The sequence below is a fragment of the Martes martes genome (genome assembly GCF_963455335.1).
Source record: "Martes martes genome assembly, chromosome: 6".
In the NCBI taxonomy this organism is placed as follows: Eukaryota; Metazoa; Chordata; class Mammalia; order Carnivora; family Mustelidae; genus Martes; species Martes martes.
Genome location: NC_137893.1, coordinates 74,557,371 through 74,574,009, shown reverse-complemented (window position 1 = coordinate 74,574,009; position 16,639 = coordinate 74,557,371). Strand labels below are relative to the sequence as shown.

At 41.3% G+C, this 16,639-nt stretch overlaps 1 protein-coding gene across 3 annotated transcripts in view; it reads left to right on the top strand.

The window, feature by feature from the left end:
• Positions 1-16,639, top strand: part of NCOA7 (nuclear receptor coactivator 7) — a gene marked incomplete at its 5' end in the record, with an annotated part of 156,783 nt that overhangs the window by 93,099 nt on the left and 47,045 nt on the right. For all 3 annotated transcript variants that reach the window (XM_080805533.1, XM_080805534.1, XM_080805532.1), the window contains 5 exons: positions 5,088-5,167; positions 8,662-8,769; positions 12,659-12,772; positions 13,351-13,476; positions 15,116-15,300. In XM_080805533.1, the coding sequence (XP_080661659.1) occupies positions 5,088-5,167; positions 8,662-8,769; positions 12,659-12,772; positions 13,351-13,476; positions 15,116-15,300 (613 nt within the window). The remainder of the gene's footprint in view (positions 1-5,087; positions 5,168-8,661; positions 8,770-12,658; positions 12,773-13,350; positions 13,477-15,115; positions 15,301-16,639) is intronic.

Genomic DNA, 16,639 nt, shown 5'->3' with positions numbered 1-16,639 from the left:
TGTGCTCCCCACTTTTACTCCCCACTCCCAGGAGCCGCCGTTCTCTCCACTCCCCACGTCTAAGCTTTCCTTAGGGTCTGCCCTCAAACCTCAGATCCTCTAAGAATGCATTCCTGCAGCAGCTGTAACCCCATCCAAGACTTCACAGACCACAGCTGCAAAGGATTGCTTCACATCCAGCCTTCGTGCTCCTGTGGGCCCTGGACAGTCTCCTGAATGCCCACTGCGTTTAGCCCCAGTGCTCGGGGAGAGAGGAGTCTACTTTCAAGAAACTTGTGTCTAGGGACGCCTGGGTGGCTCTGGTTGGGCCGCTGCCTTCGGCTCAGGTCGTGATCCCGGGGTCCTGGGATTGAGTCTTGCATCGGGCTCCTTGCTCGGCGAGGGGCCTGCTTCTCTTGCTGCCTCTGCCACTCTGCCTGCTTGTGTGTGCTCTCTCTCTCTAACTCACCCTCTCTCTGACAAATAAATAAATGAAATCTTTAAAAAAAAAAAAAAAAGAAAAGAAGCTTATGTCTAGAATCTCAGATGCATGGGCCGGGAGCCTTGTGTTGGGGACACTCCTGGTGCTCCTCTGGGGTGGGAGAGAGGAGGCAGGACCGGAGGCCAGGCAGGTAGCCCCACATCTGCAATTTATGAGAAATGAGATGGGATGGGCTAGGGGCCTGCATTTCTCTCGTCTAGGGGTCCTGTCAATTTTGTCACAGTTCTTCCTTACTAGGCTCCAGAACGCGGCCTCTGAAGACTTTTTTTCCTGAGGCGGGGCAGGCCGGAGGTTCGGCCGCTGTGCTCTCATAGTTTCTGACGAACATCTGGCCAGGTCTCCCCTCCAGCAGTAAATACTATTCCATCATTGGCTCCAGGTTCTCCTGAGCAGGGGAGGGTCCGAATGTGTGTAGATATAAGGGTCTGAGGAGGCTGACGCTGGACGTGACACTGACAATGGGAGAGTCCTCCGTCCTTATAGGTGGTCATGGACCCTCCCCAGAAACACAGGAGATGGAGCCCCATCCTGCCTCGAGGCCGAGTAGTCCTTGCCCAAGGCCACTGCTGTCCCTTCTCAACTCTCCTTAGGGCCAGAAACCTCTCCCGGGCTTCATGGGCTATGTGCTGCAGAGCCTGTCTAGGTAAGGTACGCAGGCCTTCACTTACAGAGACACGTACTGGCCATCTTTAAAACTTAACCTTCCCCCCCCCCCCAAAACCCTAGGAAGCAGTATGAACCTTCACCCTGTGCTGTTATAAAAAGAAAAAGGTTACTTGAAAGAGAGAGAGAGAGCATGAGCAGGGTGAGGAGCAGAGGGAGAAGCAGACAACCCACTGAGCAGGGAGCCCCATGCGGGACTGGATCCCAGGTCTCTTGAGTTTGTGACCTGGGCTGAAGGCTGACTGAGCCACCCAGACACCCTGCCTTGTGCTATTACATTGTGAAGATAATTGAATTAGGTCCTTGGAATCAGACAGTTCTTTGATGTCTGTATTGAGTCAGTTGTAAAAATGGCTTGTGGCTTTGATAGGTTCATATGATATTCTTGGTGCAATGTTCTGTCAGTGACGATGTTGCCAGTAATCTAACTTGTCAGGCTCATTGACCTGTACTGGGAAGTTCGTTCAATCATACATTCTGGGTATCATATTAAGGCACAAGACATCCAAAGATGGGTAGACATCATGGTCCTTACCTCAAGAGTTTCAAAGTCTTGGATTCTGGAGGGAAGGCTTTTTCTCCTCCTTTATTTATAATGTTACTATGTTTGACATTTTTCTGGCCTACCCACCTGTGACAAAGGAAAAGTAATTTTTGTACTAATACAGGTATACAAGTTCGCTTTATCCTGAAAGGTTCAACAAGCACCTGTTTTTGTTTTGCAGCTGAGCAGTATGGAAACTCATGGTTTGGTGCCCAGCAGTGATCCACTGGGACCAGAAATAATTATGCACAGTTGATGTGCAGGCGTGGACTGGAAGCTGCCACAGATGGGAAGAGGATAGGTTCTAGAAATGGGAAGTGCTTACAAAAGAGTGGGAAGGGCCTGTTCTGAAAGCAAGAGCAGCTACAGTGACAGCTGTTTGTAGTGACAAGAGAAGGGCAGGAGTGTGGACCAGAGAGTAGAGCTGACATATTAAAAGGATGGAATACCAGATCGTAAGAGTCATAAAGTACTGTGATTGGGTTTTTCATCGGGCTGTGTAAATTCTCCCTACCTACAGAATCTAGAGATCTGGAGATCTAAGAAAACACTGTCTGTCTCATCTTCCTGAAGTAATTTACATGTGGCCACCTGAGGGTAGGGGGGTCACTTTCTTTATAGTCTGGAGGAATTTCCAGAGTCTCTTTGGTTCTATAAAAGGATCCGATTGAACATAGAAATGACTGGAAAGGAACTCTAATGACAGCACCTCTTCCTTTTTTCTTGGTTTTTAATATTAATATAAAGGAAATATTTAAAAGGCAGATCAGTACCACATGAATTAATTCTTTCATGTTGCTGTGCTACCTTCCAGTTCTCAGTACACTCCTATTTGTCATGTGGATGCAGTGATCTTGTTGATCCGCGATCCACGTGTACTGTGGGACATTGTAGGACCCCTGATGTAGAGCACAGAGCTAATTTTCTTAGTTCATGGCATATCATCACCGGCCGAGCTGGGCTCCTCGTTATTTATTTATTAATTTCCTTGTATCCTCATCCCCCCCTCCCATTTCTCTCCCTACTGCACACATCCTGCTGTGTTTGGTGTGTAGACTTGTATTTGGACGTGACCTTGAAAAATGTGTACTTTCTTTGTGTGCCTCTGTTTGAAATACACCTCATGGTATTGTTCTGTAGATCCCCTTCTTTTTCTCTGATGTAAACACACGACAGTGTATACTTCTGGCTTGTTATTTCTAATTACTGCCTAGAATTCCAGAGCATTTCTACTAAATTTTGCTTACCCTCCAGCTTCCTGCTGCCACCGATGAGGCTGTTCGGTATATCCTCCAGCAAGTGACTTTCTGATACCTATAAAGTATATACCTCCTGGGAGAGGATGTATGTCTGTCAGATTGCTGAGTCATAAGGGCTGTACAGATTTAATTTGTTGTAATGGTTATACCAGCTTACATTTCTACTAGCAGTTCACATCTCCGCCGACACTAAAATTATCCAACTTTCTGATTTTTGTCATGCTCATAGCTGGGAAATGATACCTCATCTTAGTTTGCATTTTTCTGATCACATGCAGGTTAGAGCATCTTTTCATGTCGTTAATTCAGTTGTATATTTCTTTGTCACTTAAATTGTTATCCTTTGCAGTATGTCTCTCTGGTTTTCAATATCTGGGCTGATTATATAAGGATGTATTTAACCATGAGAATTCATTTAAATCATAATGCAGCTGCTAAACCTTAGGTTGACCTATTTTGACCTATAAAAATGGCAAAGTCTGTGGCCCAACTTACAATATGTTGTTGGGCATATCGGTCTTCCCAGATTTTCAGTATTATAAATAATACTGCACAAACCGTATGTTACAATATATGGTGGTTTTCCTCTTTGGATTTTTTGCTTAGGATAAATCCCTAAGGGAAAGATTACTGAATCAAAGAATGAACATTTCTATGGCTGTTGGTACATATTGACAAATCGCTTTCTGAAAGGGCTGGAAATCCTTGTGCGCTGTTGGTGGGAATGTAAATTGGTGCAACCACTGTGGAAAACAGTATGGAGCTTCCTCAAGAAATTAAAAGTAGAAATACCAGATCCAGTAATTCCCATTACTGAGTATTTACTCAAAGAAAATGAAAACATGAAGTCAAAAAGATACATTGTAGCACTATTTATAATAGCCAAGATATGGAAGCAGCCCAAGTATCCACTGATAGATGAATGGTTAAAGATGTGGCTGTGTCTCACACACACACACACACACACACACACACACACACACTGTGTGTGTGTGTGTGTGTGTGTGTGTGTGTGTGTAATATTACTCAGCCACAAAAAGTAATGCAATCTTGCCGTTTGTGACAACATGGATAGACCTAGAGGGTATTATGCTAAGTGCAGTAAATCAGACAGAGAAAAACAAATACCATATGATTCCACTTATATGTGGAATCTTAAAAAACAAATGAACAAATTAAACAGACTCTTAAATACAGAGAACAAATCAGTAGTTGCCAGAGGGGAGGTAGGGAGGATGGGTGAAATAGTTGAAAGGGATTAAGAGGTACAAACTTCCAGGTATAAGATAAATAAGTAACAGAAATGAAAAGTACAACATAAGGAATATAATCAGTAATAGTGTAATAACATTGTATGGTGAGCATTGAGTAATAATTGAGTAACTGTTGATTCAGTGTTATTTTAATTATACTTTATAATGAAAAAACAAAACATGAAAGGATGATATTGATTTACATGATGCCTCATGTATATCATAAGTATACTAGTTTAATGGTATCATTATATATTATCATTTAAACCATTACATTAATAACTATAAAACATTGCCTCGTTGTTATTTGTACTATTTGATTATAGTTAACATAAATCATTTATTCAAGTGTTCATTGATGAATAGTATTTTTTTTTTAAGAGTATGGTCTATTTGTGCCTGTAGTCCATTTTTCTAGTTGTGTCTTTTTTTTTTTTTTCAGTCAGTTTGAAAGTGTTTTTTTGTTTTGTTTTGTTTTTTTTTGAAGATTTAGTTTTTAAATAATATCTATACCCAGTGTGGGGATTGAACTCTCAACCCTGAGAACAGAGTCTCATGCTCTACTGACTGAGCCAGCCAGACATCCTGAGTGGGTTTTATTTATTTTTAAAGATTTTATTATTTATTTATTTATTTATTTGAGAGAGAATGAGAGGAAACCATTGGGGGGTGAGGGTCAGAGGGAGAAGCAGACTCTCCACAGAGCAGGGAGCCTGACGCGGGACTTGATCCCGGGACTCCAGGATCATGACCCGAGCTGAAGGCAGTAGCCCAACCAACTGAGCCACCCAGAGGCCCCTTGAAAGTGGGTTTTAATGTACTGTAGATTACCCTACCCTCGATCCCTGAAAATGAAATTATTCATTTGTACATATTTTATTCTTCAGATGACAATCAAAACAAAACACATGATAAAAAAGAGAAGAAGATGGTGGTTCAGAAGCCCCATGGTACTATGGAATATACTGTAAGTATAAACAGGAGGTATGAACATTTGTTAATACCACTGGATTTACGTGATGTTTCCCCACGACACATCCTGTCCCTTAGCTGCATTCCTCTTGTGTGCCCATTAATTAATGAAGCTTCTTAAGACCTGTTCTAGGTCATTTTTCTTCCCTCCATATTCTCTCTCTAGACAATGTCATGTAAACCTGTAACTTGCATTATCTTTGCTGTGCCAGCAATGGCCAACTTTAGGTCTCATCCCATCCATGCCTTCTGAGTTCCATAACGAGAGTCACTTGCCTGCTTATCATATCCATTTAGATCTCCGGGCTTGGTATTTTTTTCAAGAAGCAATGGCTCCATCAGCCACCCATTTCTACAATCGGAACTTCGTCCTTGACATCTTCTTCCCATGACTCTCCATGTTCATTCTTATCCCTGTGACCGTTCAGCCAGATCCCTTCATTTTACCTCTCATAGATTCATGTTCCTTTACAAAATTTATCTCAGTTTACTGATTCACTAATGCGATTGTTATTTTATTTTATTTTTTAAAAAGATTTTATTTATTTATTTGAGAGACAGCGAAGGCAGGAACAGAAGCAGGGGGAGTGGGAGAGGGAGACGCAGGCTTCCTGCTGAGCCGGGAGCCCAGTATGGGGCTCAATCCTAGGACCCTGGGATCATGACCTGAGCTGAAGGCAGACGCTCAACGACTGAGCCACCCGGTGCCCCGTGATGATTATTTTAATGTCTGTCTTGTGCCTTAATTCATGGACCCATGGGGAAAGACCCCTCTTTGGTCACCATTGTTTTTCTGGGGCTTGCAAGGTGTAGGCTTCCATATTGTTGAATCAGGAGATGAATAATGCTGTGCATGTGTCCATTCCTGTACCTCCACGGTATGTGCCATGTACGCCTCTCTCTCCTGCAGCATGAAGTCCTGGAGTCCAGGAGCTGCGTGCATTTATCCCAGCTCTGCTACAAAGTGAACACTCGGGTCTAGATTTATTTTAATTCACTTTGAAGGAGCATGGTTGAGGCGTGTTCTCTGACTGCTAACAAGGAGTTAAGTGCTGTCGCCATTGCCTGGTTGTGATTTTCTCGTGTGTATGTATTTTCTACTCATTACTCGTATGCTGTGCCAGGCTCTCTATAAGGCGAGCAGCGAGACCTGATCCTTCCCTGGCATTTCTTCTGGAATGCTAAGTTCTCTCCAAGCCCTTCTAGAGTCACACGGGAGAGCCTGGCACAGGCATTTCATGTTCGGTGTTCTGTGAACGTGTCCAGGCATCTTCCTGGGGGTTAGAGGACTAGGCCTTTCCAGAAGGGATTTGAGGTGATTTTTTAATTTCACTTTGCCATGGTCTACAGTATGTTTTTGATTCCCATAACACCTTGCACAGTGCCTAACCTCCTAGTAGGTACTCAAGAAGTGTTGGATTATATATCATTAGTAACGGTATTAAGTCCAAAGCCATGTGTATCCAGCAGTATCATTCCCAAGCCCCCCAAAGAAATGAGACGTGTTAATGGCCAGGAGATGCTTCACAAAGTATATACTAACTGCTGCAGCGAGGACACACGGCAACGCCCATGTTACTTACAGAAACAAGGGATCAGATTCGTAATGCAGCCATGCCTTCCTGTTTGATTGACAGGTTATGAGATTGGTTTTACTTGGCAAGTTATTTTTTGTACTTGTCATTGGAAATAAAAGGTGATTCATAACTTCGTGTTTAGAGAACCATGAGAACCACTTACTGGATTGCTTATTTTGCTCCAGAGCTGTGGTTGTTCAAACATCTGTTCAGTTTTGGTTTTGTCTGTCTGTTTGTTCATTTGTTTTTTGGGTTTTTTGCATCCGTTTAGTTTTCAACATTTAATGATTCCAGTGTCTGTCCTAGGGTCTATGGCTTGCTTCTCTATTTATGTCTTATCCTTATGTAATAACTCCAGATTGTTAATGTTTTTCTCCTTCCTTGAACTCCCTAACCAGTATATTCTACAGGTGTTTTCTTAAAAATATGAAGCAAATTTTTTGATCACTTGGCATGAAGTAAGTGCTATGAAGTAGGAATTGCAATTATCTTTTTGATGGAGAAAGAAACTGAAGCACAGAAAAGTTAAAAGCAAGTGACCCAAGGTCACACAGCTAGTAAGTCGCAGATTCACAATTCAGATCCAACAGTCTGGCTCTAATTTCCATTCTCAGTGTGTCTTGTACTGACTCCTATACCCGGAACACTCCTAGATTTGAATATATTATATAAATATCTAATATTGAAAAAATAATACATACTTTAAAACATTTTTTTTTACACTCTTTGTAAGGCTGGTTTTGCCCAGGGTAGAAGTAGGGGCATATGTTATTAAATTTTCAATGACTTTTTAAAAATACTGTCTTGTTCCAGAAATGCTTCAAGGTCATTCTGGTGTCATTTATAACTGTGAATTTGATTAGTCTGAGACCATTCATCTGGTTAGGGGGTTTTTGATGCTGAGACTGGTGATGAGTTTCATTCTACATCTGCATCTTCCCTGGTCCACGACCTCCCATCCCTGCCTCACATTGCTGCCTCATTCAGGGTTTACCTGGGGGAGCCAGTTTTGCGTATCAGTACAGCCACGGGTCTTGACCCGGGACTGTAGATGGGAACTTCTTAGTGACACACACCAGAGTGGCATCCCACTAACAAGTTCCATCCAGTGACCCTAGACAGGGAGTTTGGGATATTGACCTGCCCAGAGGCAGCAGACTTTTTTGGGTGGAGCTATTTACTGTGAAGTTTCCCATCATCTCATTGCCGTCTTTAGGCCCGTTTCTCCCCTATTAGCAAAGGAAAGAAACCTCCATCTGGGGCATGTATCACAGGTTTCACAGATTTAGACAACCTTAATTGGCTGACCATGAGAAGTTGTCATTTTAATGATGAACAGTGATGGGTAGCTAATCTGAATTTCTTTCCCATTTCTTTGCCTTCCATTGTATTCATTTGTCAAATGTTTGAGTACCTTCTGTGTGTTGGGCACTGTGCTGACACTGGGGAAATCAGCCATTAACTGGGCACCCTCTAGGAGCCTTTAGAGCAGCGAAGAGACTGGCAAGAGACAACATTGAGAATAGAGAAAGTAGCCCTGACTTCCCTTTTGGGTGGGTACGGTGTGCGTGCTTTATTTCTTCTCTACTTACAGTTTTGTATTGTATCTCATGGACTTCTACTCCATACAGGAAGTTGTGCCAAAGTAGGTTTAGAAATCTAATTAGTGGACACTGAAATTTGAAGATAAGGAAGCCCAGAAATGAACTGATTTAAGACCTCGCTCTTCGGTGGTTTCATTAAGACTTGAGACTCTACTCACTTTCTTTTTCAGGATATGTCTGGCTAGAACTACTTTCATTCACGCGTATTGCAAAGAGATGAATGTTGGCTACTACAAGGAAAGGTTTTTGGGTTTTTTTGTTTTTGTTTTTGCTTTATATTTTGAATCTTGTTTGTCTGATTATTCTAGGCTGGAAGCCAGGACACCCTAAACTCCATAGCCCTGAAGTTTAACATCACTCCCAATAAATTAGTGGAACTGAATAAACTTTTCACACACACTATTGTTCCAGGCCAGGTAATTCTTTTCTTATTGGATATTACTTTTTAGGAATTTTGCATTTGTCGTTAATGCCATTTTTAATGCTTCGCTGTTAGTGTCACAGGATCCACATTGGTGATAATGTGCATTGGTCCCAACTTTCCCTTGGATCAAGAACTCTAAAAGCATTCTGGAACTGAGGAACTGTGTTCCTCATTTTGCATTTGAAAATGATTAGCACAGTTTACTTAATCATTAGTGTATGTTGTGGATGTTCCCTGTGGCAGCAAGAGAAGTTAAATTTGACTTTTTCTTCTGTAGAATGTAACTCAAATGTTCCTAGAATGTTTAATTTAGAAGTGCAAATTTCAGTTTATTCTACTCCTGGGATACATAATGACCTTCATTTGATTTTAAATTGGGCAGAATTTTGGGGTACCAGGGTAACTCTGTCAATGAAGCATCCAACTCTTGATCTCAGCTCAGGTCTTGATTTCAGGGGTCATGAGTTCAAGCCCTGCAATGGGCTTCACACGGAACATGGAACCTACTTAAAATAACTAAATAAATAAATAAGATAGAATTTTGTCATTTTTGTCTTGATTTGATACCCGAAAAAAATGGTCAGTCAGCCCAAAGCAGAGAAATTCAGTAGGACTATCAAGTAAAAGCTACACGAATTTTTCCCCGGGTTTTTAATGCTTTATTTATTAAACCAAATGAAACTGACTAATTGTGTAATTTTGCCACTGTCAGTTAAACCATCAAATTCTTTTAGTACCTTCCACATATTTAATAAGATATTCTTGTATTTCTACTTTAAAACTACATTTAGCCAATTAATATAAGTGACCTAGTCTTTGGCAGGTCCTAACTGAGGCCAAGTTTCCCTTCCCATCCTTAGAACTGTCTACTTGCCATGAGCACCTGCTGGTTTCATTGCTGACTTACTTGAACATCTTTCTGCCCCTCTATATGATAGTGACATTTGATTTCTTTCAGAATAGATACTACTACTTTTAAGTACAAGGGCCCCATATGAAGCCAGTAGGACCTAAGTTGGTCAGTTTGTATATGGTGCCTTTACTATTTAGTATTTGGTATTTACTCTTTAGTACTTTTGGTGCTTTCGTATTTAGTATTTAAAAGAGAAATTAGCATACTACCAATACTGGGTAACTGAGGGGAAATATGCATTTAAAACTCTTTAAAAATTAATGAAAATTTATGTCTAGGAAAATTAATAGTAGATTTGTCCTTCTTGGGGTTTCTTATAATCTGGAGTGCTGCTACATATCACTGACCTATAGTAGAGAACCTGGGTGTATATTTACTAATTCAAGGCTAAAGACTATACTCAGTAGAATGCAGAAATAAAATTTAAAGTGATTCCTTATTTTTTAACTATGTCCATAAACATAGCCAATTGGAAGTAAAAGGACTGTTTTAATATGCAGATTGTAATGGCAAAAATACCCAAAATAGGAGCCCTAAAGCTTTATTTCTGACTGGCCTTATGGTAGCTGTTTGAGATGGTCAAGTCCCTTCCTTTTTGGGACCTCAGTTTTCTAATCCCTGAAATGGGGGGACACAATATCTCTGATGTGTTTTCTATGATAGCCTTTGCTATACTGTCTAGCCCCTCATATAACTATACAGTTACATGCTGTTGGCTGTCCCAGGACCCAGCTGTAATGAGGATTTTGCTAACGAAGGTAAGAAATCAAGAAGAGTGAAATTGAGGGGATTTAAAAAACTGTAGATAATTTTTTGTCTTAGTGCCTGAAAGGGTAGGTATTCCTTTCATCTCAGTATGTCTCATAACTCAAAGCTGGTTTTATCTGCTCTGATTCCAAAAAAAGTTGAGACTCACCCATCTAGAGACCAATTTGATGGTCACCATGAGGTAGGAAAGGAAACTGGTCGGACTGGGTGAGTACATGTAAGAGGTGATTTTCAAAGGAATCTGTAACTTACTGAACAAAAATCTTACTGTAGACCTTTTATAGTTTAAAAGACCAAAACCAATAGCAGACAAACCTTAAATAACTGAGGCATAAAAATTTTTTTAGAAGGTCCTGAGTTTGGCTGTTAGTTTGGATACTTACATCAAATTTCAGGAAAAAGAGTGTACTTTTTCAAGTAGTTTATCTTGAACACACTCAGAAGTTCCCTTGCAGAGACATGGTTTAAGTTTTTTTTATTTTCACTGGGTGGCTTTGCTACACACGCTTACAAAAATTTCTAAGCTAAAATGATGACAGGCTTGTTTTACAGTAAAGAACGTGATGACCTCATATCCCCCATTTGCCTGTGTGTTGGAGCAGACCTAGCATTATTTTCTGAAGTCAGTAGGCAACCTTTACCCCTGCCAGAGTTCCAGGCTCATTTCCATGTAAGGTAGCAGGTGTTCCTACTGAGCTTCCCAACATCCAATGGTCACCTCTATTTGCACTGCAACAAACTGTGTAAACACAGAAATTATCTCTTTGGACATTTAGAACAGGCCAGACAGTAGACTCTTAACCTGTGTTGCCTAACACTTGTCAAGAGCTCAGATACAAAAAAATATTCATGGAGAATTGCTTGGAAGAAATGTCATCTCTTCATTCCTCTGGTCTAGATACGTAAGGTAAGTAGAAGAGCTGTCTACCAAGACCGTGTAATTATAGGCCTCTGTAAGTTGCTCTCATGGAACTCTACACTTTGGCATTTGCCACTCACTCACATTGAAGATGTTGTAAAGGACAGTCCTCCAGAACTGGTTACTGTATTAACTATCGCTGTGTCATCAAAGACAAGTAGTTCAGCCTGGGACACTCTTTATGAGACGTAATGAGAAAATACTCAAGAGAAACTGGTTTTTATCTTATGGTAGTTGAATTCTGTTGACTAATGATGTCCATCCCTTTGCATTGGTTATTTGGAAACTGAGAACCTGTTTAATGGCTCACCCCTCAATGAGCGGTAATCTTGGAGCACGTAGTTTCAGTAGTAATTAGTCTTCATCTTATTTCTTCCTGATGTTGGTTTCCCTATCTTTATCATTAAGTATCTTTTGTTGTTGCCTCACATTTTTCCTAGATTGAAGAGAGATTTGAATAACTAAAGTTAGAGCAGAGACAAGATGGGAAAGAGTGAATTACAAACACTGTTGAGCAGTTGTTACATGATTAGTGCTAATTATGTTTTGTAACAGAAGTCATCATTTTAATACCGTATATGATATATGCCAGAATGTCACATGTCTCATTATAAGTGTGCTGAATGACAAGATCATAATGACATTTCAGGAACCAGTACATTTTGCAAAAGGAGGCTATTTTGTACAATTTGGGAGATTTTAATACTTGTTTTTTGATAAGCTGACAGTGATAGAAGAGAAAGTATTGAGGTTATTGATAATTACCTTGTACGACTTACTCTACAATGGTCTTAATATGTTAGCACTCAGGGCCTGCTTAGAATTAGCAAGTGTGGATTTGTTCCATTTCTTCCTGATGCAGGTGTTACGTTTAGAAGCACGCATGCTACTCTCTCTTTCTTCCCTGGTACTATTAGTACCCTTCCCTGGAAGCTTCTTTCCTCCCTATTTAAATCTCCCATACTGCTCAAAGTTTCACTTGGGCCCACTTGCTATCTACAACCTGCCCAGGGTGCTCACCCACCTTGTTCTCCTCTTCTGTGAGCTCCTGCAGTGTCTGTAGGTATGTCCCATACCTTTTGCACTACACACATTCCTATTGTAGAGCATTGTTTCCTGGATTAGTCTAGAAGTCCCCAAAGTACTTAGGCATTTTGCAAAGGCCAGCCAGGTCTTAGCCATGTACTTAGCATGATACTGTGCAGAGAGCAACAGTTCTAAACACTGCCTAGTGTGTGCCTGCCTGATTCTTCATCCTCAGCTTTTCTTTCCCATTTGCAGGTCCTTTTTGTGCCAGATGCCAACTTTCCTTCCAGTACCTTAAGGTTATCATCATCCAGTCCTGGTGCTACTGTCTCTCCTTCATCATCAGATGCAGAATATGATAAGCTGCCTGTATGTATGTCCTGTGTGAGCTGACATATTTATCAAACACATTTTTTGAGTTGTAGAATTTTACATGTTGTTTTTCACAGGTTTTCATCTGAAATGCCCCCAGAGGGGTGGGGATAAGGATTTGTTGTTAGTTGAGAGAATGCATTCCCATTAAAAAGAAACCTGTTCACATTTAAGATCTCAGAGGCAAAAATGCACACCTCGTTTATGTAAAAGTATGAAGTTAAACTCTCACTGAGACTGATCGTTTGTTTGTGTGGCTTTTACTCCCTTCTCTAGAGAACTTGAGCCCTGAGTCAAATATGAGTTCCTTCATTTAGGTTATTTTCTAAAAACATTCGATGAGCTGTTTTTACGGTTTCATACATATGCTCGTGTTGTTGTTTAAACCTTAATGCTATTTGGATACTTACTGTATTTGTGATAATTTTTGAAGGACAAAGGATATTTGCCTCTTTTTCATGTTCATGTTAAATAGAAACAGGTTCCTTACAGGAAACTTATGTGGCTTGATTTATATGAATAATCTGTTTAAACAGTGCTTCTATTTGATTTTGGGGATTTTTGCTTTCTTCAAGGATGCTGACTTAGCAAGAAAGGCCTTAAAACCCATTGAAAGAGTCTTATCATCCACTTCTGAAGAAGATGAGCCAGGCGTGGTAAAATTTCTCAAAATGAATTGCCGATACTTCACCGATGGAAAGGTATATGGCAGTGTAATTTGTTTCCTTCCCTTGGACTCCATGGAAAAATAAAGTAGGTTCCAGATTACTCAAGACATTAAAATATCTTTCCCAGAGTTTCATCGTAAGATTTCATAAGTGTCCGTTTGTTTTCACCTGTTGGATGCCTGGCATTTTACTTATTATGTGATTCCTTGTGACCTTGGATTTATCATTTCCTCTTTCAGTTCTTGGCCCATCCAATGCTAGGGAGCCAATATAGTACACGCTTGATAGCAAAGACTGGAGTTAGACTCGGTGAATTTAAAATCCAGTTCTGCTACCCACTAGCTCTGAGACCACAAGCGTGGTATTAGAGTTGCCCAAGCTTCCATTTTCCTCATCTATAAAATAGGATCAATAATAAAATTTAATCTTGGGGGCAGTGGTAATTAAAAGGAATGGTCCCTGTAAAGATCTTAGCACCTAACCTGGAAAATGTGAGATTCTCAACCCATTTGCTGCTGGAGATGCTGGTGTTAAAAATAATGTCTGTGATGTGTGGTTTTTTGATTGTTGGTGTGTTTTAGAAAGCAAATCCAACTTCTAGTGAGCCTCTGAAGAAAGGGTCATGTTGATACAAAGTGAATTCCTATGTTCGTAGTAGAGACTTCATGCCAGGTTCCAAGTGGTCGGAAAATACATTATTAATATGCATTTATAGCTTTTGAAACCAAGAATAAGTGATGCTTGAATTCACTTGGGCTCCTGGATGGTTCTGTGGGTTAAGCCTCTGCTTTGGGCTCAGGTCATGATCTCACGGTCCTGGGATCGAGCCCTGCATTGGGCTCTCTGCTCAGTGAGGAGCCTGCTTTCCTTTCTCACTGCCTGCCTCTCTGCCTACTTGTGATATCTCTCTCTCTGTCAAATAAATAAATAAAATCTTAAAAAAAAATACATTATGAAATGCAGAATTCTTCACAAAGCTGAATCAGTACTTATTAAGAGTATGAAGATAAATGGTCTCCCTATAGGGCGTCCTGTGTATCCTGCTGCCTCTGAGATAAAAGTAAACTGACCAAGCTTCAGACAGAAGTTCCCACTGAATTACTGGGTTTGGCCATTAACTTCCACAGTTCAGTTGTGTTTATCTCTGGCTGCAAAAATTTCATATTCTAATTTGTGTCCAATTTTGCTGAAAGTGGCCTTTCTAAACATTTTAGAGAAAACTATTAGGACTCTCATTTGGCACCACGGCTCTGAGACAGATGCTTCCTGAGCCCAGTACCATGCACTTGTTGGACGCGTGGGGAATGTGTGCTGAGTGAATTCTCAAGTGGGAAAGCACTTGGAACAGCCCCTTCTATTCTACAGGGAACCGTGGCGTGTGAGGCATTACAGCCAAGGTTCCACCACGGTTGTGCTGTGGCTGGGCTATGCCAGAACTAGGCTCAGTTGATGACAACAAGGGGGCAGCTCTGTTTTCTCAGCCTCCCCACACAGTACCCAAGGTCACATTCCTGCAGCCTGTTGTCCTAGCCCTCTGAAAGGGGACACGACTGTCACATCAGATAACCATGCTTCCCCAGAGTCAACCAAAAGGCAACAGGAGTTCATTAAAGTGGTTGTGGTGGTTGCCTTTCTGCCAGTAATGATTCTGTCCTGTCCCTTTCTCCTGCAGGGGGTGGTCGGAGGCGTCATGATTGTTACTCCTAACAACATCATGTTTGACCCTCACAAGTCTGATCCCCTGGTCATTGAGAATGGTTGCGAGGAGTATGGCCTCATTTGCCCCATGGAAGAGGTGGTTTCCATTGCTCTCTACAATGACATTTCCCACATGAAGATCAAAGATGCCCTGCCATCGTAAGAAAGATTTCTTTGTTTACCAAACAAATAGACGAACCTCAGGTGTTTGGAGAATTACATGCAAGTAAAAAGTGAGGGCATTGGCAGGAATGAGAGATTGTGCAGAGGCGAATCCGAGGGCGGAGGATGGGTGCAGTAAAGTTTTTTAAAAAAATAGACAAATGAGAGGAAATGGAGATAAAGGGAAAGGTTGAACATACACAAATGAAAGGAGAAAAACAAAAACGCCAGCGCATTAAAATGGCATTTCTTTTTCTTTTTTTTCTGAGAAACAATGCATATTCTTTATGAATTAAGGAAAGAAGAAATGAAGTTTTTCTGAAAAAAATGCTAGTCAGGTCCAATCAGAGAATAGTGTTTTCCTCTCCATTTAGTTGTCGAGCAGAGTTAGGTTCTTCTCATTCAAATTCTAGGATAGGCAGTCTTCCCACCTCACGTTCTCCCTTAATCCTGCATGGAGCGAGCTTGGCATGGACAGCGTGGAGGCCACTGCCTCTGTAGCCAGACCACCCTCCGTGGTGTGAAGAGGGAGGAATACTGGTCTGTTTGTCTCTGAAAAGTAGGTGAATATTACCTTAGGCTTGATTATTTTGCCCTTTTTGATTAAAAAAGGAGAGAGAGAGAGAGAAGGAAGCTCCCCCATGAAAAAAAGAGAAAGAGCGTTAAGACAGCTCAGGGAATTGTTTCATTTAGAGGGATGGTTGGATTCTTACTGTCACTTTGTTAGCGTTTCTATTTCTCTGTGTCTGCTAGAGGTAAAAATCTTTAGAAACCCTCAGTGATAGGAAGGTTGAGGAAAAGCAGTGGGTCCTAATTGTGCAGGGTAAGCTAGGCTCTGGGACTTAGTAAAAGAAGGGAAGGTAGTTGGAGAACTAACCCAGACACACAGTCCTTAGGGGTTTATACCAGCAGGAATCCCTGGACCCTCACAGTCCTTGGGGCCTGACCCCCCTCCCCCGGCCCTTACCCGACTCCAGGCCATTGAAGCTAGCACAGAGCACAAACACTGAAGTAGCTTCTAAATTCTGCCAGAAGTATCCAAGTGAGAGCATAGGAGGCGGTGTGGCAGGCCAGGCAGTTCTGCCTGAAGACTAGGTCTGGAGCAACACTGCCTGGGTGGCTCTGGCTCTGCCACTCATGGCTCCATGACCTTCCCGGGTTTCTCAGTCCCGAGCCTCACTTTTCTCATCTGTTAAATGCAATGAATAGTATTCTTCAGATTATAGGGCTGTTTTAAGAACTAAATGTATTGATACGCCCAGACTCTTAGAAAATAGCGTAATTCCTACGAAGTATAAGCTGTTATTACGTGAACCTTTCGTTCATCTCGGAAACC